At 59.2% G+C, this 25,364-nt stretch overlaps 1 protein-coding gene across 1 annotated transcript in view; it reads left to right on the forward strand.

Moving 5' to 3' along the window:
- CFAP45 (cilia and flagella associated protein 45) overlaps positions 1–16,931 on the forward strand; it is a 28,128-nt gene extending 11,197 nt beyond the window's left edge. The window contains exons 5-12 of the mRNA XM_060644561.3: positions 21–191; positions 1,563–1,741; positions 3,767–3,896; positions 8,012–8,158; positions 11,628–11,741; positions 12,327–12,520; positions 16,193–16,417; positions 16,728–16,931. Of these exons, the coding sequence (XP_060500544.3) occupies positions 21–191; positions 1,563–1,741; positions 3,767–3,896; positions 8,012–8,158; positions 11,628–11,741; positions 12,327–12,520; positions 16,193–16,417; positions 16,728–16,806 (1,239 nt within the window). The 3' untranslated portion in view covers positions 16,807–16,931. The remainder of the gene's footprint in view (positions 1–20; positions 192–1,562; positions 1,742–3,766; positions 3,897–8,011; positions 8,159–11,627; positions 11,742–12,326; positions 12,521–16,192; positions 16,418–16,727) is intronic.
- The last annotated feature ends 8,433 nt before the right edge of the window (positions 16,932–25,364 follow it).

The raw sequence follows: 25,364 nt of genomic DNA on the forward strand, positions 1-25,364 counted from the left end.
ATCCAGACCGCGTCCCGTAGGACGCAGTGGCCACACGTAAGAAGATCATGAAGCACAAGGAGATGGTGTGGAGAACCAACAGGAAGCTCAGCGACCTGGAGGAGGAGGCCAGGGAGAGGGCCCAGGACCTGCTGCAGAGAGCCAGCCAGCTGCAGGCCGAGCAGGAGGAGGAGCTCAGGGGCATGAGCAAGGTGGGGGCCTCGCTCCTCCCGCACCCCCAGGACCCACTGCCACCCCCTCCCTCCTCTTACGCCCCAACCCCCGCCCGGACAGGCTCCGCCCCAGCTGGACGTGGGGAAAGCAGGGGTGACCGGTGAGGGGCTGATGGAGGGGGCGTGTTGCTGCGGTCGGAGGGGGGACCGGCCTTGCCACAGGCTAGCTGTGCGACCTCCAGCAAGTCACATACCCACCCTGGGCCTCACTTCCTTCATCTGTTTGTGTTTTGTTTTGTTTTTTTTTTAATGTTTATTTTTGAGAGAGAGACAGCATGAGCGGGGGAGGGGCAGAGAGAGGAGTAGACACAGAATCGGAAGCAGGCTCCGGGCTCCGAGCCGTCTGCACAGAGCCCGACGCGGGGCTCGAACCCACGAAGCATGAGATGGTGACCCGAGCTGAAGTTGGACGCTCCACGGCCCAGCCCCCCCCAGGCGGCCCTCTCTCCCTTCATTTGTAGAGCGAGAGCGGTGAAACCTCTTAGCAGGGTGATTGGCGGGGGTGAACGGGCTAACCCACAGCAGAGGCTCTCCCAAGTGTGGTGGGCACATGAAGGTGAGGATGCGACTTCCGCGTCTGTCCTGCTGGCTCCGTTTTGGCCGCGCGCCCTGCCCCCTCCCCCCCCCCCCCCCCCCCGCAGCGGGTTTCTTCTCAAGACACCAAAGTGCCTCCTTTAGCCCAGAGCGTGAAGACCCGAGGCTCGTTTGGACTTTTGTTTCTCAGTTGCACGTGGGTCCCAAGCAAATGCACACCACCGACCCCCAACCCCCTCGTCTACACCTTCTCCTCACACCTCCTTTTATTTTCCAGAACTTTCTCTCGCTCATTCTCACGGATGGCCGTCCCCTGACGTGTCATGTGGGGCTCTTCCACCTTAAAACTCTAGCGGCTCGGTCTCTGCAAGAGTGTCTTAGGTTCCCTGAGAAGGAGGACAGAGGGTCTGAATGTGGGGGTTCATGGGTCCCCAAGGGGGAACCTCGAACCTCTGAAGTTTCATGGAAATGTAACGTGCGTGTGTGTGAGTGGATCTTAAGGAGGACAGGGTCCACAGCTTTCCTTATGTTCTCGAAGCGCCATGACCCCCCGAACACGAAGGCCCGATACCCTGCAAGGCGCTACCGTGGCCTCTCCTCGCACAGACCAGGGGCCTGGCACATGTCGGCGTGGAGCTCCGCCGAGGCGAGGGCGAGCACAGGATGCTCTCGCTCTCCCGGGCTTGCGCGAGGCTGTGCGCGTGTCCAGCATACCCAGCGGTACCCGTTTCTCGCCCCCACCTTCCACACCCCCTGGCGCATCCCGCCCGACCCGCGTGCCTTGACCCAGGGCCACTGTCGTCTCCCCGCCTCCAGATCATCCTCAATGCCAAGTGCCATGCCATCCGGGATGCCCAGATCCTGGAGAAGCAGCTGATTCAAAGAGAGCTGGACGCGGAGGAGAGGCGTTTGGATCACATGATGGAGGTGGAACGGCAGAAGGCCATTCAAAGGCAGGAGGAGCTGGACAGGAAGCGGAGGGAGGAAAGAATCCGGTAAAGCCGTGGTTTTGGGGCCTCCCTCCCTGGCGCTTCCGTGGCTCTTTGGGTGCGGGTAGCCTTGCCAAGGGCGGCGAAGAGAAATGGTCACTATCACCATCGGTGAGCATCTCAGAGCCTGAGGAAGGGATTCCGAGAACCGCAGAGCTTCTCAAGGCTGATTCCTAAGGTGGTTGCTTCACAACCTGGCCCCCCTTCAGCCTCGTTTCCCGCCTTTTCCTGCCGTCCCCTCTGCGCGTCCCCCCCACCCCCTTCCCCCAGCACCCCTGGGCTTGTCACAGTTCACGCTTCTGTCCTTCCTCCTGCTTCGAAGCCTCTTCTTTCCCCCTTTTGCCCCTGGAAAACGCTTTCTCTTCTTTCCGTGGGTGACACTTTTGCCGTCACCTCCCCCGGAAACCCCTCTCCCTTCCCCAGGCAGGCTCGGTGGCTCCCTTCTGGGGCCCGGCCACACCGCGGTGTGGTCTCCCACACACTGTGTTATGCTTCTCGCACCGCGGCTCCCCGGCCCGCGCCAGACTGCGTGCTCCCCGAGGACGGCGTCCCCGTCTTAACTCACTTCCGTAGCTCCCGGGCCTCGCAGAGAGTTTGGCCGGTGGTTAACGCCTGTTAGAATGAATAAATTCAGTCCCCTTCCCTTTGCAGGAAAGGACAAGCCCCAGAGGAGGTAAATCATAGAATCATGGTGTCCCAGATCTAGATAGAACACCCACCATGGAAGGCAAGAAATATTTCCATAAACAGTCCTTGAACCACACTGACTGGCCGGTGTCTGTCTCTGTCTGATTCAGTCCTCTGGAACCATCCATCCCTGTTCTTCTCGTAGGTCCCTGGCAGACTACAGTAGGCTCCCTATAAACATTTATTTATTAGCTCAGTAGTTCTTAATCTTCTGCACAAACGGCTCTAATTAAGGAAAAAAATCTCTGCCTGCCTCATTAGGCCGCTCTAATGATCTGAGCTGGTCCTTATATTGAGCCCCAGCCCTGCCTCCCTGCAACTCTTTTACTCATTCCTCCCGTTTATTTCATCTGGAGTCAGGAAGCCATTCAAGGGCTCCACCTGGATGGGAGTCTCGTAGTCCTTCCTCCCCATGCTCACCCTGGCCTGTGTCCTCCCTCATTGTCCCTGCCTTTACTCATCCGTCATGGGGTCTGGACGCCTCTGGGTTTATTGTCACCCCAACGACACACAGGGAGTCACCGGCCACGCTGATTGCAGACTCTGGGTTCTCTGCTTTTTTACTGTGGAGCTAAGCCAGGGCATCGCTGAGCCGAGAGGCTTGCTCACACCCAGCCCTGTCCACCGGCGGTGAGGGCCGGGGCATAAGACAGACGGACGGCTAGCGAAGTGGGCGGGGGAGGTGGCTGGGGGACAAGACAGGATGCAGCAAGAGGCAGCACAGGAAGGAGACCGTGGGCTTTCTAACTGAAGTGAGCATGGGGGGGCCGGTGCCCCACGATTGCTCTGGAGGGCTTGGGGGGGGTGACGAAAGGATTTCAGAAGCCCTTGACACACTGAAAGGGAGAAGGTGCGTTGCAATGTGGGGTGCACACGTGGGCAAACAAACAAAGAAGGGGAATCTCAGGAAAGGCAGCTTGGGGCGCCTGGGGGGGCTCGGTCAGTCAAGCATCTGACTTCGGCTCAGATCGCGATCTCAAGGTTCGTGGGTTCGAGCCCCGCGTCGGGCTCTGTGCTGACAGCCGGGAGCCCGGAGCCTGCTTCGGATTCTGTGTCTCCCTCTCTCTCTGCCCCTCCCCTGCCCGCGCTCTGTCTCTGTGTCTGTCTCTCTCAAAAATAAATCAACGTTAAAAAATTATTTTAGAAGAAAGGGGGCTTGGAAGGGAGGGAACCGGCCCCCTCAGGACAGTCTGGTCTCAGGAAGCACGGAGATGTTTTACGGGGCGCTCGTCGAGGTGTCCCTGTGACTGCCACCTCCCTTCGTGGGGGCTGTGTGGGTGGAGGCTGGAGCAGAGAAGCACGGGCCCCGGGTTTCTGAGCCCCCGCGCTGCCGTTCGCTCCTAGGGGCAGACGGCACATCGTGCAGCAGATGGAAAAGAACCGGGAGGAGAGGTCGCTGCTGGCGGAGCAGCGGGAGCAGGAGAAGGAGCAGGTGCTGGCGTCCATGCAGCAGCTCCAGGAGGAAGATCTGCGGGTAACGCGCCCGACCGAGCGCCGCTCCCAGCGGCTCCGGCGCCAAGGCGCTCGAGATCCGGGGGACTGGGGCGTGCACTGCTTTTCTGTGAGGCACCCGCGCATCTCACATCGCCGCCCTTAGCTCGTCGCGGCCGTAATGGACACGCGTTTGGCCGTGGCGCCGCGCTGGGGGGCGGGGGTGGGCAGGGATTTGGACACGTGGCATCCCGCCCCCCTCCCCGGGTCGCGGGGTCCGACACCAACGCGTCTGCGTGAGTGGACACAGAAAGGGAAATACATAGCTGTCTGCCTCGCACACGCAAGCCCCTAGGGATGTTTTCTAGCCCTCTTGCCGTTATCCGGGGACACGATGCGCCGGGCAGGTGGACCGCGGGGTCCACGGCCCAGGCTCCCTGCGGTTCCCTCATTCAAAGCGCAGGGCACCCCAGTGTGATTAATTGTGTGCAAGAGCCAATCCTTCCCCCTGCCGCCCCCCCTCCCCCAACCCGTTCATCTAAATAAAACCCGCGGGCACGTCCATCGCAGAAGAAACGATGACATACCCGTCCGAACTACCCACCCGAACTGCCGAGACTTCAATCCTCTCCTGTTTGCGGGTCTGGTCTGCTGGGATTAGGCAGAGGCCCCTCGCTGGCGAGCATTTGGCACATTTATTTGTTCTCCCCTCCCCACTCCGTTTTTTTGGCCTGTGAACATTTAAAAAAAAAAAATCAAAAAAATTTTTTTAATGTTTATTTATTTCTGAGACAGACAGAGACAGAGCATGAGAGAGGGAGGGGCAGAGAGAGAGGGAGACACGGAATCCGAAGCGGGCTCCAGGCTCCGAGCTGTCGGCGCAGAGCCCGACGCGGGGCTCGAACTCACGGACCGTGAGATCATGACCTGAGCCGAAGGCGGTCGCTCAGCCGACTGAGCCACCCAGGCGCCCCTTGCCTGCGAACATTTTTATACACACAGGCAAACTGGAAGAATTGTGTCACACCCATCAGCGCTGGGCCGAGACTTCGAGACTTTCCGGTTGCCAGTCTGCCTTGCTCGCTTGTCTCTTTTCGGAGCACATACGCGTTCTGTCCCTGTTACGCTATTCGGCGGTGAGCTGCAGGTGTCTCGGCTCTTTGCTACTAAATGCTGCAGCCCTCGTCTCGGAAGCGCAGAGACGTTCTCTGTCCAGTGGACGCTACGACACTCACAGCCCCTCGTCGAAAAGCGGAATCCAATGATTCTCTGATATCGTTTAATACCGAATCCACATTCAGTCCCCCAGTGGCTCCCTGAAGGTGCCTTGAGTTGTCTTCTGCCGCTCCAACCAGGATCCAATCAAGGCCCCCACCTTGCATTCACTTAGGCCTCCTTTGTCAGCTTTCACCTGGAAGAACTCTGGTTCCTTCCTGCCTTCATTGCTATGGTACCGGTATTTTGGAGCGCCCAAGCTAGCTAGACTTGAGGAGCGTCCCCCTTTCCGGCCTGTCGGGTTATGTCCTCAGGGTGTCATTTAACTTGTGGAGTGTGCATTCTTTCCTTTTTCTCCTCGTTCCCCACGTTAAGATGGCTGGTTGTCGTCCCCCCCCCCCACACCCACCCCGTGATGTGATGGCGGTGAGGGATGGGGGTCCCTGAGGGGTCTTGGGGGGCAGCCTCATGGTTATGGAGGCTTCTCAGAGTGCCTCACAGTGTGAGGGCCTGTGTGGGGAGTGAGGGGAGGAGCACCGAGAGAGTCAGGAAGACCCGGGGCAGGAGGGCAGGCAGCCTTGTGAGCTGCTTGAGAAGGGGGCCCAGCTGGGCCGAGAAGCCAGAGAGGCCTGGCCGAGCTCCTGGCTCAGGGAGCAAGGGAAAGAGCCCGGAAGAGGAGACGGGGCTTCAGCATGCAGGGAAGGGGTGCGAAAGGAAGACCGGGAGATCTGGCTAGATTGTCGGAGGGGGAATTGGGGGACTCCCTGAGAAAGTTCCAGGTGTCTGTGAGTCAACACCGTCGCCCGATGTGTCTCGTCGTGCTGGTACTGTCCTTCGAAGAGGCACTTTCCGAGCTTCCAGGAAGTGTTCTTAGGCAACTTGAAGGTAGGAATGTGTTGGGGCGCCTGGGTGGCTCTGTCGGTTGAGCGTCCTGCTTCGGCTCAGGTCATGATCTCCTGATTCGTGAGTTCGAGCCCCGCGTCAGGCTCTGTGCTGACGGCTCAGAGCCTGGAGCCCGATTCGGGTTCTGGGTCTCCCTGTCTGCTCGTCCCCTGCACGTGCTCTCTCTCTCTCTCTCTCACACTCTCAAAAATAAATAAATAGACATTAAAAAAAATTTAAGATAGGAACGTGTGTCTCCCAGCTCAGACCTGCCTTATGATCTCTGGGTGGTGCAGGGCAGTGCTCCCCACCTTGCTAGCAAGAGGGAGAAGAGCAGGGCGGGGGGGGGGGTTCCTGGGGTTGCTTTGCAATGGCTTCAGAGATCAGAGACAGTGAAAGTCCTTCAGTTTCTTGGAAGTCTAGTGAACCAACAAAAACAACAAACTGAAAAGTAAATAAATAGGCAAAGACGTGAGTCAATGCATGGTTGTATGCATTGTGGATGGGAAGTCAGTGGGTTTTCTAGTTGAGCTGGTCAAGGGATTAAATAGTGCATGGGTACCAGTGGCAGCCCGAGCTCTGGTGGGAAGCAGATAGAAAGGAAAGGAAGAAAGGGAGAAGGGGGAAAGGAGTGGAGAGTCGCTGGGCCAGGTGGGGAAAAGTGGGGTGAGTGAAGAGGTAGGCACGGCGAGAGTGAGGGAGCGCTGACGGCCATGACTCATGCATCACAGGCCTGGGGGGGGAGGTGGGGGGGACAGTCAGTGCTGTGTTGGTCTGGTGCGTGAAGCTTCCTGGGAGCCCTGAACTCGGCTGTGAGTCAAGCTTGGGAAGAGCCCACAGAGTTGCCTCAGATGAGTCAGGTCAGAAGCGCGGCTGGGGAAGAGCTGGAAGTCTTGGGTGGGGCCTGGCCTTTGACAGATGGAAGGAACTGGAAATAGTGTGCAGCGGGAGTTGATGGGTAGAAGAATTGAACGCAAAGAGATGGAGATTCCTGGGAGAGTATAGGTGGGCCAGATTCCAACATTCCATCTTGTGCACAAGACTCCGCGTGGGGCCCTGAGAATGTGCTCCGTCAGATCATCAGGGGCTTTGCAAGTTCAGGCTCCTTCCTTAGAAGGGATCTTGTCCCTCAGGGTCAGGTGCCTTGACCGCCATCATTCATTCATCATATTTCTCTGTGTCTACCTTTTTTTTTTTTTCTTTTGCTCACATGCCATTCACTTTGGTTCTCCTTTATCCCTGTTCTAGTTTATTGAGTATTTGCTGTTTTCCTCTCACTGGGCCGCGCATGTTGCCAGGGAAGACAGGAAACGTGACGTGGTTGCCGTCCCCTGGCTGGGACAGAATAAACCCACAAGAATGAATGGGGACCCACAAGGCAGTGCCTGAGCTGTGGCACCGTCTTGAGTGCAGAGGGGATTCAGAGGTGCAGAGAGAACTGACAGAGAATCTTCCAGGGAAGACTGGAACTTTAATTTAGAAAGACCAGGTTCCAAAATTCTGGAACTGGCGTTTGTTAGCTGGATGGCCCCGGACAAGTCACTTAAATTCAGGGCCTCAGTGTCTTCATCTGCAGGAGAGACATAACAAGCTTTACCCTTCGGGGTCTTGGGGTGCATTTAGGTTTCAGAGCTAGGCTGCATAAAGTGCCCAACGGGTAGAACATACTCAATGAGGGCAACGCTTTATTATTTCGGTCATCGCCATTGAGTCGAGACCAAAAGCTAGGGGTTGCCTAAGAGAAGGAAATTGAAGGCAGGGGAAAAGCCCGGGAACAGCGGGTAGGACTTCGCAGGACACATGGGAGCCGCCGGGTAGAGTTTTAAGAGCCTCTGCTTCCCTGAGAGTGTATAGAAATCAAGAGTGTCAGGACCGCCACCAAGCCAAGAGGGTACAGACGGCAAAGAGGGGCTGCGAGGGGTCACCAGCGACGCTGGAGGGCCCCTTGACCAGGGGTCTGGCTAGACCACAGACGGCGCGCGTCCCCCTGCCTCTCTCTGCCCCCACGTGCCAGTGTCTCCTGGTCTTGCCCCCTTCCACTTGGAGGCTTCCTTCCTTCAGGACATGGAACGAAGGCACCAGGAAAAATTGAAGATGCAAGCCGAGATTAAGCGCATTAACGACGAAAACCAGAAACAGAAAGCAGAGCTGCTCGCTCAGGAGAAGCTGGCGGACCAGATGGTGATGGAGTTCACCAAGAAGAAGATGGTAGGTTTCTTTCTTTCTTCCTCTGGGCGCAAGCAGGGAAGGGGTGGGGCGGGGTGGGGTGGGCAGAGCATCCGAAGCAGGCTCCGTGCTGTCAGCACAGAGCCCGACGTGGGGCTCGAACTCATGAACCGCGAGATCGTGACCTGAGCCGAAGCTGGACGCTCCACGGACTGAGCCACCCAGGCGCCCCTGAAGATAGTAGGTTTCCGAGGCCCGGGGCTCGTGGCCACGAACAAAACATCTACGACACGGAGAGGCCGGCCTGAGATCTAAGGGGACTCACCGCAGGCAGCCATGCCTCCCTTTCAAAATGGATGTCCTTCATTCAAGGACCTGGCTCCTTTTCCTCTTCATGTTGGCCGGTTCACTTATTCATTAACGGAGAGTAGGCTCGAGGGACACCCAATTTAGGGTGTTATATCCTTGTTAACACCTTTGATTAGAAGTTGGATGAGGGTCAGGTACAAGCAGGGAACAAAATGAAAACTCTCGGGGAAAGTGAAGTTTTTGTGGATTCCTGGTGGCCTCTGCATAATTATATCCCCAGTAATCATGGGTCACCTGCCCCATAACTTTCTTGTGAAAATTCCTACATTGGGCATCCCGTCCTGGGTGTTAGAAAATAGAGCCCTCTCCCGCAGTGGCTGTGGAAGCCGCGAGCACAGGTGTGGCGCAGAGCAGGGGATCCAGGAGAGGCCGCTCACGCCATGTGCGCTCACTCAGGAGCCGGGCTGAGAACCGGAGGGACCAGGGTCAGTGAGGAGTGGAGAGTGGAAAACAGCTTCTAAGCCTGGCTTAGACGGAGCGAATGTGGAGTTAGGTAAAACGAGAAGGAAGGACTGAAGGTGGCAGGAAAGGCATTCAGTGCTGCATGTGTGTGCCCCTCCTGCTAGTTCCGAGGCTCTGTGGTGACAGAGAACGTGCCCTACTTCCCTGTAGCAGGGATGGCAGGCAGGGGGACATCGCGGGCGTGTTCTGAAAATGGCGGATCGGATATACCTGTATGCTCCAAATGCAAGCCACAGAAAATGAAGCTCAACAAAGCTTTTTAATTTATTTATTGTTTGGCTTTGGCTTGCTTATCAGATGCCAGGAGATGCAGGCAACAGCAGGAACAGAGGTTGGGGGCAGAGATGGTTGGGGACGGGGATGGTTGGGGTGAGGGATGGTTGGGGACAGAGATGGTTGGGGTCAGGGATAGTTGGGGACAGGGATGGTTGGGGGCAGGGATGGTTGGGGACAGGGATGGTTGGGGACAGGGATGGTTGGGGACAGGGATGGTTGGGGCAGGGATGGTTGGGGACAGGGATGGTTGGGGACAGGGATGGTTGGGGCAGGGATGATTGGGGTCAGGGATGGTTGGGGTGAGGGATTGTTGGGGACAGGGATGGTTGGGGACAGGGGTGGTTGGGGGCAGGGATGGTTGGGGGCAGGGATGGTTGGGGTCGGGGATGGTTGGGGTCGGGGATGGTTGGGGTCGGGGATGGTTGGGGTCGGGGATGGTTGGGGGCGGGGATGGTTGGGGGCGGGGATGGTTGGGGGCGGGGATGGTTGGGGGCGGGGATGGTTGGGGTCGGGGATGCTTGGGGAAGGGATGGCTGGGGGCAGGGATGGCTGGGGGCAGGGATGATTGGGGTGAGGGATGGTTGGGGTCGGGGATGATTGGGGTCGGGGATGGTTGGGGACGGGGATGGTTGGGGACGGGGATGGCTGGGGGCGGGGATGGCTGGGGACGGGGATGGCTGGGGGCGGGGATGGCTGGGGACGGGGATGGCTGGGGGCGGGGATGGCTGGGGGCGGGGATGGCTGGGGGCGGGGATGGTTGGGGGCGGGGATGGTTGGGGACGGGGATGGTTGGGGACGGGGATGGTTGGGGTCGGGGATGGTTGGGACGGGGATGGTTGGGGTAAGGGATGGTTGGGGCAAGGGATGGTTGGGGCAAGGGATGGTTGGGGCAAGGGATGGTTGGGGCAAGGGATGGTTGGGGCAAGGGATGGTTGGGGCAAGGGATGATTGGGGGCAGGGATGATTGGGGGCAGGGATGGTTGGGGTCAGGGATGGTTGGGGTGAGGGATGGTTGGGGATAGGGATGATTGGGGTGAGGGATGGTTGGGGACGGGGATGGTTGGGGCAGGGATGGTTGGGGCAGGGATGGTTGGGGACGGGGATGGTTGTGGACGGGGATGGTTGGGGGCAGGGATGGTTGGGGCATCACAGTGATCACGGAGCTGCCGTACGTCGGGAGCTCAGTCTGTGCACGGGCTCTGTGCGAAGTGCTTTACAGGTGTTGTCTCACTGAACCATTACAGCACCTTGTAAGCCTTGTCACTGACTGATGCAAAATACCCCGAATGCTTTGCTGTGTGTCCAACAGCAGACCGGGTCGAACGTACCTGGAATGCCGTGCACTTTGTGCGGAGCTCAGCCACCGGTTCCCCGAATGGGTGGATGTAGTGGTAATAAGCCGGTCATGTGTGGGAGCTGGTGGACAGTTTGCAGAGCCCGTGGCCGTCATGACAAGAGATGAGGTGGTGAGGTGACGGGGAGCTGAGAGCGGTTGTTGGGGACCCCTTGGACCTTGAGCAGAGCTGGAGGCCTGGGCTGGTGGGGAAGTCACCAGAGATTTCTGAGCAGGAGAAGAGTAGGGCTGGTCTTCACACGTGGAAGGGACACAGGGGGGCAGAGCTGGGATAGGCTGGCGACCGGCATAGCGGTCGGGCGCTTGGGCACGCCCACAGCCCATGTCACAAGACTCACCTCACAGGGGCCTCTGTTCTTGCAGCCGGGGCTGCCCCTCTAGGGCTAAAGGCAGAGACTGGTTGTGGAAGTCTCCAGAGTTCCCTGCCCTGCCATCTGGGGCGAGGTGAAACCGAGGCCAGCTTGACACACAGCCCCCCGTGCACAACTCACAAGCGGGCAACTCACCGGGCTTCACAGAAGCCTGGGCAGGTAGAATGATGGCTACGGAACATTCTTTATGGGAGGATCACGTTTCCGCCCGACCCAAGCCATTAGTCTTATGACTACCCAAGAATGCTAGTCGGGAAGCCGGGCTTGGGAAGATTGTAGGGATATGTCTGTTCTTTCCGAGAAGTGGCAAAGGGCGCCAACTCTGATGGTTCGCTCCTTGGGTATCTGCTGGCCACCGCAGGACTGCCCGAAGTGTGGCTGGCCGTGTGCCCAGGGACTAAGGACCCCCACCTGCTGCGTTTTACACGACACACAGGATGTCGCAGTTGGTACTTGGAGAGACGGCCCACTGGCCTTGCTCCTCGGACACGGTCTGCGACGCAGCGGATGGAGCGTGAAGGCTGGGCTTGGGATGCCTGCGTGCGTTGCTAGCTTTGTTTTGTCCAACCCGAAAAGCAGTCAGGGAGTGGAGACCCCGGACAGACCGTTGCGGGGGCTTCGTGTCTCTGCAAGGCTGCAGCGGTGGGGGCTGCTCTACGAGACCTTTTCTTCCTGGCAGGCGCGAGAAGCAGAGTTTGAGGCTGAGCAGGAGAGAATCCGGAGGGAGAAGGAGAAGGAGATCACCCGGCTGAGGGCCATGCAGGAGAGGGCGCAGGATCACCAGGCACAGCAGGTACCCGCTCAGTCTCGGCTCCCCTGTGCCTCCGCCACTCCCTTAACTACCCCCTTTGACAGCCTGCGAAACCACCCTGGAGGGCAGAGGTGCGGAAGAGGGGATGCAGGTTACCTAGACTTGAACGGTCTGATGAGGGCGGGGAGGAGCAGAGAGAGAGGGAGACACAGAATCTGAAGCAGGAGCCCGATGCGGGGCTTGAACCCGCGAACCGCAAGAGCATGACTGGAGCCGAAGTCAGACGCTTAACCGACAGAGCCACCCAGGCCCGCCCCGATTATTAGCAGTTTTTAAAACGAGAGGCAATCGCAGGACCGCCTGGAGGTGTTCGAGGTCTGGGGAGGAAAGAATTGGGATGGGTGGCGGCGAGGGAGGGCAAGGTGACCCCTCGGGGTATCTGCGGACCAGAAAGTTCTACGAGATTCCATGTACTCTTCCCTGCAATGACCTTGTTGCCAGAGAAATCCACGCCACGCCTCAAAGCAGGCCGTGTCGGAGTCTGCAGCCGGTGTCTTCCTGAGGTGCCCGCTGGGTCTCGGGGTCGGTTTGCACCCTCGCTGGTCTCCCCACCCTCTCCTTTCCCAGGACGCCTTGCGGGCCAAGCGCAACCAGGAGGCTGCGGACAGGGAGTGGCGCAGGAAGGAAAAGGAAAACGCCCAGAAGAAGATGGAGACAGAGGCCAAACTGCGCCAGAGCCGGCTAGAACAGGTGGCTTTCAAGGAGCACGCTCTGGCCGTTCAGGTGCAACGGGACCGGGACGATTTCGAGAGGATTCTTCGGTAGGTGGGGCTGGGCACCCCGGCTTCCTTTCCTTGGCCTGTGGCAGGGATGGCCCGCACTGGGGGGAGGACCCTGCTGGCAGGTGCACAGACAGAGGTGCTCTCCTCTTGCCCGGGACGGTGGAGCCATTCTGAATGGATGGGTAGTTGAAATGTTTCAAAGACAAGAATGGGGAGCCAAGAGGTTTTTGTTTTTGTTTTTTTTTGAACTTTTAATGTTTATTTATTTTTGAGAGAGAGACAGAGCTTGAGAGGGGGAGGGGCAGAGAGAGAGGGAGACCCAGAATCCGAAGCAGGCTCCGAGCCGTCAGCATAGAGCCCGACGTGGGGCTCGAACTCACGAGCCGTGAAGATCATGACCTGAGCCAGAGTTGGACACTCCACCGGCTGAGCCACCCAGGAGCCCCAGGAGCCAAGAATTTTCTGATTAGGGATTTGGAAACCAGCACCCGGAGGTGTCTAAAGAATTGGGTGTTGTTTGGATTGTTTATCCCGGAGGATTAAAGGCGTAGGTAAAAGTATACATCTGGTCCCTCTGCCCTCCCCTGCCTCGACGTACCCCCGCTGGCTAGGGGTCAGGATGCAGCAGGTGGTGGAGGAGATTACGAGGAACAGAGAGAGCTTCGGACACCAAGCTTGTGAGTCACTGGAGAAGAGCTCTGGGGGGCGGGGGTGTCTTTGCCACTCATTTGATAAACAGTATCAAACACGTAAACTCAAGGCTCCGCCGTGGGACATATTGGAGGTGAACAAAACACTGTCGTTGGCCATCGCTGTGGGAAGGATGTGAGCAACTCCTACTTGGGTTGACCTCCCCTGTATCCATCTGTCTTTCCTGCCAGCTCGTCATCCTTTTATTTTCGTTGTCTTTTGTCTCCGCGATAATTCCCACCTGTAAGTGGAAGTGAAGTGTTCACAACTGTCGCTCTCCCTGCCCGTCGTTCACCCCCAGAGCCGCCAGCCGTCACGGCTGCTCTGGCATCAGTCGGGGTCACCTGCCGCCACCAGACCCCACCCCCTGGGCTAAGTGTTCTGGGCTCACCAGGAGTGACTCCTTTCTTGCTCTGGTTCGGACTCTGTGATAGCAGCAGCTTTCAAAGAAACAAACCGAATTGCGATGGGGGTGTGGATACGAGATTACAGAAATCGTGCTCCGGTGAGTAGAGACTGAGAGGTGCGGCCCGGCCTTCTGGTCTACCTGGTCTATGTGCCAGAGGTCCTCCTTGGTATTGACCCCATTAGTTGCATGCCAGACCCCAGGGCCCCCCGCCAGAGGCAGCGCAGATCTGTAGGAATCTCTGTCCTTGCCAGGGCCAGGGTCCTGGTCTTTTATTGGACCCTGGGGCCCCCCCGCCTGCTCCCCCAGCCGCGGTGGCCTTTGCCTGCCCTCAAGGGTCATGCCGTGGTCTCCGAAGCCTGCCGAGGAAGGCAGCTTCCTTAATGGCCCCGAAGATTCTGCCCCTGGGCTCCAAACTACCTTTCAGATGCCTGCCCTCACTGCCACATGCCTTTAGCAGGCACTAATAAATATTAATGGAAAGAAATTAAGGTCCTCCTTCTGCCCCTGACCCATTTGTCCCTTCTTTGCTTTGTTTGCCTGAAGCATATGCACCAGCCAGTTATTAAAGCGAGACCAACCTCTCGGAGATGTTCGGTCTCACCTGCTGTTCTGGGTTAGCATCTAGACCTGGTGTCTCCAGGGCCACGTGACCACCAGGCCAGGTGTCTTCCAGTGCTAGGAATGTCCCTGCCCGGAGCCAGCAATCCAACTTTTCCTACTTCAAAGCATGACCTTGTGGATGGCCTCTACATGGGCTTCCTGCTTCCGGACAGAGGGATGCCTTTGACTCTCAGCTCACCGACTAGGCAGGGAGAGCTGACCTACCCTCCCCCGTGGTGCTGAGAATTGCCTTGGAGCTTTCACCAAGTACTGTGGCCCCGGGCTCCACCTCCACAGATTCTGATGTAACTGGTCGGGGGTGAGGCCCAGGCTCCAAGGTCACTGCCCTAACCCCGTGAAGTGACCAGGCTCTTCCCCACTCAGATTTCCCACTGCCTGCCAGCCCAGGGGATCTCCAGTGACACATGCAGCTTCCCATTTCCACCCTGTCTCGCAGGATGTAAAACAACAGAAAACCATTCTCCGTCTAGGAAAATAAGGGCGAGGCAAAGAGGCAAGGCTTCCTGCTGTCACAGATGTGTCTGAGCAGTGGAGGTTTGGAGTCTAAACACAGAGGGGTGAGGAAGCCAGCGCGTGTCTCCTGACAGCCTGGGAGGCTCCGTGGCAGGTGCAGGGTTTGGGAGGTGCCCGCCGGTGTAAGGGACGTGCCCAGAGTTGGGACGATGCTGTGTGTTGTGGGTCTGGGGAGATGAGTAGGTGACTTGTGCTTTTGGAAGCTTTGTCGGGGACACGAGTACCCTCAGGGCAGGGGGGCAGGTAAGGAATCCCTGCCTGAGATGATTTTACATGTTGTTTTGGTTTTTGATTCTGTCAAGAGGCATCTGGGTGGCTCCGTTGGTTAAGTGTCTGACTTCAGCTCAGGTCATGATCTCGAGGTTCGTGAGTTCGAGCCCCACGTCGGGCTCTGTGCTGACGGCTCAGAGCCTGGAGTCTGCTTCGGATTCTGTGTCTCCCTCTCTCTCTCTCTCTCTCTCTCTCTCTCTGCCCTTCCCCTGCTCATGCTCTGTCTGTCTGTCTCTCAATAAATAAACATTAAAAAAACAATTTAATAAAAATAAAGAAGAAAGAACTAAGATGATAGCTCAGGGTGGCCTAGCACCGCGCTCCCCCTGGGATGTGAACACAGTGCCTTTGAGTTTTCCGGAGCCTGTCTGGCCCACACAGGCTGCTTGGCTGCTTGGCCAGGGAAATCAGGGCCCGTAAAAGTCCCCTCGTGAAGAGGCCCCTGTGGGGAATTTGGCCAGCTCCCGCCTTCTTCCCGCAAATACGAGAGCCTGCACGACAGGTGTCAGACCTTGTCACTTCTAAGCATCCCCGTTGCAGTTTTGTTAATGTCATTGTTATTGTTTGTGGGAAGGAAGGGAGGGAGGGAGGGAGGGAGGGAGAGAGACAGAGACTATCTTAGAACAAGCCAGAGACGAGTTCTGCATTGTACGACAGAAAGAGCTGGAACAGTAGCTTCCAGTGGGTGAAACCCTGAGCACAGGTCAGCTCCTGGTGAAATATAAGAATGCGGGATCTCTCGTTCAAAAAGTATTAAGAATTTCAAAACAGTGGGCGCCTGGGTGGCTCAGTCGGTTAAGCGTCCGATTTCGGCTCAGGTCTCATGGTTTGTGGGTTCCGCCCGGCGTCGGGCTCTGTGCCGACAGCTCAGAGCCCGGAGCCTGCTTCGGATTCTGTGTCTCCCTCTCTCTGCTTCTCCCCTGCTCACACTTTGTCTGTCTCCCTCTCTCTCGAAAATAAATAAACATTAAAAAAAATTAAAAAAAATTCAAAACAGTGATGGAGGAGAACCAGAGCGCGCACGGGGCCCTTCGGAGCCCGCCCGCGGTGCCGGGCCTGGCTGAGGAGGGGGCCGCATGCCTGGGGGCAGCTCTGGTCTCTGAGCCCCGGAAAAGGGCCGCAGTGTTCGGGGCTGCGGTCTCTGAAGCATGTCCACCGGAGGAGCCCTTCCCGAAGGCTCCCGGGGTGCACCGGTGTCCCTCCTCCAGGGCTCAGAGAGAGCAGATCGAGAAGGAGCGGCTGGAGGCGGAGCAAAAGGCCGCGGGGCGCCTGCGGCACGCGGACGAGCTCCGGCGCCAAGTGCGCGAGAACCAGCAGAAGCAGGTGCAGGACCGCGTCGCCACCTTTGAGGAGGGCCGGCGTCTCCAGGAGGAGGCCCAGAAGCGGCGCGAGCGCATCGATGACCTCAAGAAGAAGAAGATCCAGGAGCTGAGGTGCGCCCGGATCCCTGCGCCCCGCCCCGTGCCCCCCTCTCCCAAGGACGGGGTGTGCGGGAGTCGGGGCGAGTCCTGACTCCGGAGGGGGGGGGGGGGGGCTGCCGCAGAAGGTTCCGGGCCCGGGGCCTCCTGGATCCGTGGCAGGGGCCGGAGCCCTGACGGGAACGTGTCTGGGGGACGGATTGTAGGAGCCGGGATGGGGGGCGCGGACCCCCAGGTCCTGGAACCCCCACCGGGGCCTGCTTCCTGCTGCTTCTGTCTGGTCCCACGGCCCACGCACGCCTGTCCCGCCCCCTGCCCCCTGCAGAGCCACGGGCCTCCCTGAGAAATACTGTGTGGAAGCCGAGCGCAGAGCCAACATCCTGCCAGCAGCCTCTGTGAACTGAGGGGGGCCTCTGTGTCCCCGGGGACGCCTGCAAGGGGACAGGCTCTGCCCAGTCTCTGGGCGTCCATGACTGCCACTAGCCTAGACATTTTAGAGGTACAGATTAAATTTATCCCACTTCTTTAAGGAACGGCTCAGCTTTCTTGGGGGCGGGGGGCTGTGTCTGCTGCAGGGTACTGAACGGGAGCCAGGGCGAGGGCGGCGCGAGGGCCTGGGGCAGGGGACCGGAAGGTGCCCTCTGCAGGTGGTCCCTCCCAGCCTCTCGGGCCCTTCGCCCTGTGTCCTCTGGCCTTTTTGGGGCCCCGGGATGTGGCCTTCGTGTCCTCCTTCAGCACAGCCTTGCTCTGCCCCTGTCCCACATCTGGTTTAGAGGTATTTCAGTGCCAGCGGTTGGAGCTGTCTCTCAGGGAGGGGCTGGGGCAGGAGGGACCCAGGCTGGGCCCCCACCTGTGACTCAGACCCCACCTCCTGTGGCGGGGGTGGGGGGTGGGGGGTGGGGGTGGCGTTTGCACCCTCCTGCTCTGCCCTCTCCACTCCAGGCAGTGCCTCAACACGGACACCCGTCGACCCCCAGGCCCACCCAGAGTCCTGCGCCTTGCCCAGACCCGGCTGCCCCATCACCTGCTCTCTCCTAACTCTGGCAGCTGGGGCTCCCCAAGGCCACTGTCGCCTCTGTTAGTCAGCTTGCCTTCCGTTTCCCCCAAACACTCTGATTCATTCACGCATTCAAAGGCTTCTTGAGCGCCTGCCTCGGCTGGGTACCCCCCAGGCACCCGGTGCAGCGGACCTGGGTCCACCCTCCCGGAAGCTTCTCGCTTGGCCAGTCTGCTCCTGCTCCTCCCTCGGCTGCTCCACGCCAAATGTCTTGTGCCTCTAGAATAGTCTCAGCCTTTTCTGGAAGGACCCCGCTCACCAGGCTCCTTGTGGGCTGCAGAACTGTGGCCCAGGGGTGGAGCCGTTTCCCGTTCTGTATGCCAGGGGGGTGGGGAAGGCTCCAGCCCGCCCCCTCGGTGCTCTAGGCCTCGAATCCACAGCCCAGGCTTGCTTCCCTCCATGGGCCCTGCACGAGAGGACGCAGAGGGCAGTGCCGGGCGCGTCCTGGGTGTTTGCAACGCCAGGTTATAAGGGCCTCGGGCAAGAGTGCTCTTTTCATAGGGCCCAGGGAGAGTGGGCAGGCAAGCTTCTCCCTGTGCCTCGTCTTCGTCAGGGAAGCCTCCCCAGGCACCGTCTCTGCCTGCCCCACCCTGCCCAGGCTAGCTGCTGGGGCGGGGGGCTCCCTCCTTCCTGCTCAGTGGCCCTGAGTGCACCCCCCCCATCTTGGAAAGATGTGGTACTCTCCCAGGACGGGAGACACCCCCTGACCTCACGGGCACGCCGCTGAGGATTCTGGCGCCTTCTGTGGTGGTTTAGCTCCTCAGGCTCCTCAACTGCGGTTACTACCTGCGGGGACCAGGCAGTGAGCCCTTACCCGTGCCGGGGCAACCTCTTGCCAGGAAAGCCAGAAAGGGCCTCGGGTGCCTGGAGTTTGCCCAGATCCCTTCCTGAGTCACCCATCTGAGGGCCAAGGAGGCAAGGGCCCTGTCGGAGTGCGGATCGGGAAGAAAGGGTGTTCCAGGCCCGTTGCTGACCTGTGAGGCCCCGTGCGGAGAAGCGGGCAGAGTTCACAGGCTTAAAGCATGGCCTGCATTTCACCACAACTGCTGCTCGTGAAACCGCGGGTGTGCGGGGCCTGGCAGCTCCCGCGGCCTAAGAATGAGACCATCTTGCCGTGGCCTAGACCCGCGGCGGGGGGGGGGGGGGGGGTGGGGGGGTGGTGGCAGGTCTGAATGAAGGCCTGGCTTCGGGGATGGGGGCACACGGCCACCTCTGGGCGGGTGCAGACGGTCTGGGAGTCGTTCCCCTCCAGGAATCCAGGAATCGGCCCGTGATGTGGAAGACGGGCTTGGTTGCTACTCTTGGGATTCCTCGACACCCTGCACAGGCTCCCGCAGGCGTCAGGGCTGGCCCGAGTCGGCTCCTAGAAGTGGGGCATTCCTGACGGCTTGCCTCGGACTTGGGGGCGGGGGGCCCACAGCTCAGGAACAACCAGCTAGACATCGGGCCTTTGGGGGGGGGGGCGTGCTTTCTCCCAGGGAAGGCTCTAGCATTCCGCCCTCTGCTCTGAGGCAGAAGCGTGTGCGGAAGCAGGGCTGGGAGATCGGGAAGTGTTGTTTGGTGCGTCTTCGTTGACGTAAATGCAAAAAAACAAAACAAAACAAAAAAGAAAGAAGAGAAAAGCAAAGCTCCAGCTCCTGACTCTATCGTCTGGGTTCCCGAGCATCTTCCCAACTGCCTGTCCTCTGCCCCTTGGGTCTTCGGGTCCTTGCAGGGTCAGGCCGGGCGGGTGTAGTCTGGCAAATCCAGGGGTGGGGCTCCACCTTAGAGCCCTGGATCAGCTCTGCAGGCGGCCGTCGCGCGGGCACATGTCCCCCGGCTCTGGGCTGGCCCCGCACCCCTACCTGCCCTCTGTGTCACCCTCTGCTGGGGCTGGGAGGCGGGCTCAAGCCCCCCGCACCTGCCGGAGAGGCGGCTGCATGACTCAGCAGCCTTCCCTGGTGGCCAAGCCCGGCTGTCCCTGACTCAGTGGGGTGCTGGGATGTCCTCGGCACCCCCAAAGCCTCAGCATTCCCGTCTGTGACTCGGGTCACCGCCAGACATTAATTGGTCTCAGTAAAAGCACTTTGATTCGGCTCGGATGAAAGGGGCTCAGAGAGTTCAAAGCCAGACAGGGCTTTTGGGGTGAGAAAGGGTGACAGCCGCCTCGGTGACAGTGGAGGGGAGACGCTGGAGTCTCAGACAAGGAGTCGAGGTGTGGAGGCCACAAAGTTCCTCACTGTTTCCCCCTCTTATCCATCCTGCCCGCTCCCCCTGCAGAGGGGGAGCCTGGCAGGTAATACTCCAGACCAGAGGGTGACCTCTCCCCCTCTCCTCCCCCTCCCATACTCTGGGACGTATTCCAGCAAATCACCCAAGGTTACTCGGAAGAAGCTCATTTCCAACATCACAGAAATCTCGAGTCCCAGGAGAGGCTAGGTCGAGTCCCAGGAGAGGCTAGGTCGTTCTTGATCTGCCTGGCTTTACACAGCCAGACCTTCCCTCTAAGCTTCCTCCCTGCTGGGACACTCTCGGTCCTGGTGCCGGTTCTGCATTTTCCTTGTGCTCTGCATGCACTCTTTGGCAAGGCGTGCCCATCACCCCAATGCCCTTTTGACGACTTTGAGGCTGGGACAGGAATAGGGTTGAGATTTTCGGTGGCTTTCTCAGGAGACTCCTGGAAAGAGGAGTCAAGGCAGGGGGTGGGAGCGGAGAGCGGGAGAAAGTGCCCAGAGCTAAGGAGCTTTTCTGCATGGCCCCTGGGGAGAGACGGTTCCGGGGCTAGTGGGGTGAGCACCAAATCAGAGTCTCAAATCTGGAAGGGGCCGCAGAGACCCTCTCGCGCTTGAATCCCTTTTGCAACCTCTCACCAAACGATTGGACAGTTCGGGCTTGCACACCTTGAGAGACAGGATGCTCATTACCTCAAAAGGCAACCCAAACGGTCTCAGGTCAGCCCCGATGGTCCGAGTGTCATTTTCTGCATCCGCCTGGCTGCCGGGACCACACGAAACAAGTCCGGGCTCTTTTTACACCACACCCCTTCAGGTACCTCATGCAGCCATGTGGGCAAGCATTCGAAATTCTGGAAACACAGGACTCTTCGGAGCATTTTGTGGGGTGGGGTGGGCTGTTGGAAGGAGAGGGCGGGGGAGAGCAGGGAACCTTTATCCCTTGGGCCGGGCAGTTAGCTCTCCTGACGGTTAATACTTCCATGGTCCCAGCCAGCCCTGGCCCGGCTGCCCCTGAACCCCACCCCTCGGGCACCGCCTTCCCCTCTCCCAGCAACGGAAACAAACAGGGAGAGGAGAGTGAGGGCGGGCCAGGCGGGCTTAGCGGGGAAGGCTGAGGCAGACAGGCACCCGGCCCTGCTCGGCCCCTGCCAGCTTCCCCACAACCTCCCTGGAAAGTGCCAGGCAGGCCAGGCGGGCCAGGGGCGGCCCCCCGGCACCCAGGGGGACCACAGTACCCGTCCGCCGTGTGTGTTGGGGGGAATCCACACGGCAGAATCAAAAGGCAATTTTATTTCTATAAGTTCAAAGTCCGAAGTCCCACCGGACGCATGAATGAACCCATCCCAAGGTCTCTCTGCACACAGATGTGCACGCGGTCCCGGACGACCGGTCTGAGTTCTGTGGCCATCCTGAAGGCCTGGCTCCAACCCCGGTGAATGTTCTGCGGGAATGGGGAGAAGGTCCCCAGAGATCTGGCCATCAAGGCTCTTCCCTTCGGGGCAAAAGTAACCATCAGCGGACTCTCCTGGCTCTGCTCTTCTGAGTTGCGTCCTGCTGGACCGACCCCTGGTTTCTTTCCCAGGGACTGAAATGCTCCCCCGGCCGCTTGAGGTGCCCCGGGCCCGTCACGGGTCACCCCCAGAGCTGTTCAGAGGTCACTTCCAGCAGGTGAGGGGGCTTGCCGCACATCACCACAGCTCGTGACCCTGGGAGCAAGCTGGCACCCCCTTCCTCGCTGCCGTCCCCACCAGACCCAGTTGTGCTAATCGCGGCCTCCTCAGGGCCCAGCCCGCTTGCCAGTGGATGAGAGGCCCGGTGGATACGGTTGACCTCCTTGAGGTGGACATAGTTCTTACCGTCAGAGTCTCTTTTAAAAAAATTTTTTTTAAAACATTTTATTTATTTTTGAGAGACAGAGAGGGACAGAGCGTGAGCGGGGGAGGGGCAGAGAGAGGGGGAGACACCGAATCCGCAGCAGGATCCAGGCTCCGAGCTGCCAGCACAGAGCCCGACGCGGGGCTCGAACTCACAGACGGTGAGATCACGACCTGAGCCGAAGTCGGACGCCCAACCGACGGAGCCACCCAGGCGCCCCATCTTATCATCAGAGTCTCTTAATTCTTCGGTTTGTCATCGGGAATTCAAAGACTCTTTCCAGGCGGTTCCGTTGACAGCATGTCGGGTCCTAACCTTCAACCCCCCACTCCCACCCCCTGCCTTGCCGTGCTGACACAGTAGTGGGCAGGCCACTCCGCTAGGGGCTGGGGACCCCTCTGTGCTGCTTGCTCCCGTGAGTCTGGGCCATCGCTTGATGGGAGGGATTTGGGTACATCTGGGCCCCCCCAGGAGCCCCCCTCCTCCTGGGAGGACCGGCAGGAATCGTGGAGCCTCGGGAGGCCTGAGCAGGGGCTCGGGGAGGCGCAGGGGTCAGGAGCTCTTGCCCACCACCCCTGACCCTGCAGCACTGACCTCGGTCCCCGAGCCCTGGCCCAGTTCCCGAAACTGAGCCCACCCATGGATCTCAGCCTTCTCTCTGTCACCGACCAACCGTTCCTAGTCTGAGCTCGGCAGTGTCTCCCCATGTCACCTGGGCCTCCCCACCCCGTCCCCCCACTCTTCTGGTCCCACCGTGGCCTGGTCCGGCTGCCTTCCCACCGCGAGCCCTTGCTGAGAGCTGTCGAAAGGGATCAGCCGCAGGGGCTTCCTGCCTCTGTGTGACCACCCGTGGGCACCTGTCTGCCCTCTCTCAGACTCGTGTCATGCCCTCTCTCAGTCCGTCCATGGTCGTCCAGGCCGTCTCCTCTGGGGGTTTTCTTGGCACGCTCACTCTTGGGGTCTGCTGTCCACTTCCTGGGTGTTGTAGGGGTGAGCCTGGGTCTACACGGGGGCCTGGGAGAGGGGTCAGGGCCTGCTGATTGTGCATGTGTGTGTGTGTGTGTGTGTGTAGCTTAGCAGGGGGCAGGTTGCAGACCTGGGGAGATGGGAGCTCCAGCTTGAGCCTGGGGACCTGGGGGCAGGGCAGGAGGTCCGGGCCCACAGCGGTTGTGTGAAATTGCTGTGCAAGGCTTTGGAGGAAGGGGAGGCCGGCCGGGGCCTCTGCCTGTCCTTCCCCAAGACGTCGTGGGGCTGGGCTGCGCCTCATCTCAGAAGCAGCCTCTGGGCCTCTCTGGGTCCTGGATCTGCCTCTTCCCTCCTCCGTGTCTCTGTTCACTCCTTTCTAAGCCTGTGTCTTGAGATTCTGTTTCTGTCTTAGGACAGAAGCAAATATAATCAGGGCGCCTGGGGGGCTCAGTTGGTGAAGCATCTGACTCTTGGTTTTGGCTCAGGTCCTGATCTCACGGTTCGTGGGATCAAGCCCCGCATCCGACTCTGTGCTGATGGTTGCAGAGCCTGCTTGGGATTCTCTCTCTCCCTCTCTCGCTTCCCCTCCCCCACTCATGCTCACTGTCTCTCTTTCTCTCAAAATAAATAAACATTAAAAAAAAGAGAAGAAGGGGCACCTGGGTGGCTCAGTCGGTTAAGCGTCTGACTTTGGCTCAGGTCACCATCTCGCAGTTTGTGAGTTCGAGCCCTGCGTTGAGCTCTGTGCTGACAGCTCGGAGCCTGGAGCCCGCTTGGGATTCTGTATCTCCTCCTCTCTCTGCCCCTCCCCTGCTCACGCTCTGCCTCTCTTTCTCTCTCGAAAATAAATAAACATTAAAAAAGATGGAACAAATAAATTAAAAAAAAGAGAGAAGCAAATACAGCCCCAACTGGCGGGTGTGCGCAAAGGAGGCCCCGTCTCCTGTGCTGAATGAACTGTGCATTTCTTAGGGAAAAGCAAGGGGGGCCCGTCTAGGGTTCGCTGGACCACAAATGGCAGCCTGGGCCCTCTGCCTCCTCTCTCCCCCTCGGAGCCTCTGACGGGCCATTTGGATGCCACATGTGTTTCTGTGCCCCTTTGCTGAGCACGGACTCTCTCGACCGTCTTCTTTCTCCCCGGGGCACAGACAGACCCCAACAGTCCCCTGGATCTGTCCAGGCCTCTCTGAGACCTGAAAAGAAAGTGGGTGGGAAGATGGATGTTTGGGGTGGAGACTGGGTGAGGGAAAGGGAGAGGAGGAGTTGGGGTGGGGGTGGGGGGGCTCCTGGGAGTGGCCTCTCTTCTTCTGTTGAGGATGAGCCCAGAGAGAGACACGGGCTGGGGCTGGTCTCAGAGCCAGGGGGCTGGGCCTCTGCTGTGAAAACCAAGCTGACACTCAGTGCACTCACTCGTCACCAGCCTCCAAACCCTGCAGGGCTCAGGGCACAAGGCAGGAAGGCCGTCAGCTTCATTTATGGGCCCCAAACTGCAAGGAGGTGGCAATTAGCCCTTAGTGGGTCAAAGGAGAACAACAATGTGACTTGCCTTTTGAGGCTCTGAGGGCCCCCGGTGTGGAGCCCTCAAAAGTGGCTGTTCTTCTAGGAGTATCTAGGTCCTCAGTTTCCCCCAGCACGCGTCCCCTGGGACCCCCCACTCCGACCCAGTAAAAGTGCCTCTGGTGGGCCCTGTCTTCTGGATCACTTTGGAGCCCAAGCCCTACTCCCTGCTGGTAGCTTCCTGCACCAGGTCCCCAGCTGTCGCTGGGGGAGCTTGACTGCTGGCGGGCTTAGGCTGTGGAGCAGGACTCGGGGGGGGGGGGATCGTTTGTTAGGGGGCTAGGTTGCTTCTGGTGGGCTCACGCCTATTTGGAACCCCCTCCCGAACCCTCAATTCACACACTGATCCGTGTTGGTACGACGCTGCTGGTGTTGTCCCAGAGCCAAGGGATAGATAGGCTGGCCACTCTGCCCTTTAGCAGATGGGGACTGAAGTCTTCCCGCGTCTCAAGTCAAACTTCATTTCTCATCCCCATGAATCGTGCGGCCCGCTTAACGCACGTCCCGACCCTAACCACAGCCCACCCTAGCTCAAATCCCGAACGCAGAAACCACAAACCCCAGCCTCAACCTACTGGAACCCCAACCCTAAGTCGGCCTCGGCCCAGCCTCCAGTTTGGCCGTAGCCGCATTACCACACGTGGCTGTGAATGAACCCCTCGCTCGCGCCTTATCCTGACACGGACCCCGGTCACACAGCCTAGCCTCAGCTCTCGCTGTCACTCTAGCCTAATCTAGCCCTAGTTCCTCAAGGGTGACCTCGAGCTCATTGGTGATCCCAACCGCCCGACCCAGCCTTCGCCCCGGCTCTGATATGAACCAACAGCCAGGACCCAATCCACCAGCCCTACACTTGACCCTGATGGAGCCACAGCTTTCCTCTTTGCCGTGCAGTCCCCCTTCTTCCTGGCCCCCCCGGTTCTCCGCCCCCCCATCCCCCATCACTGGCCTTCCAAGCTTCTACCCCGTGGGTACATTTACTAACCCACACGACCACCGAGCCCTTTCCTTGGACCGCTCTGGGTTGAGGGTCAGGATGCCTGGGCGTCCCCCCACTTTGCCAGGCTCAGCAGCAGCAGGTGGGCTGAATCCCTCCCCCCCATCTGTAAAGGGGGGATAATGATCCTTGCTCTCCCGAGGGTGCAGGGCAATCTCATAAACCTCAAAATAAACAAGGAAATACAGATATTCGTTGGTACCTCTGGCGGGCCCTAGAGCACCCTGTCATTGCTGAGGGGGGTGGTGGAGGCATTTGGAACACAGAGGCGCGTGGACTCCTCGCGCTTCCTCGTTG

Source organism: Panthera onca, chromosome F1, assembly GCF_046562875.1.
Source record: "Panthera onca isolate mPanOnc1 chromosome F1, mPanOnc1 haplotype 2, whole genome shotgun sequence".
Taxonomy (NCBI): Eukaryota; Metazoa; Chordata; class Mammalia; order Carnivora; family Felidae; genus Panthera; species Panthera onca.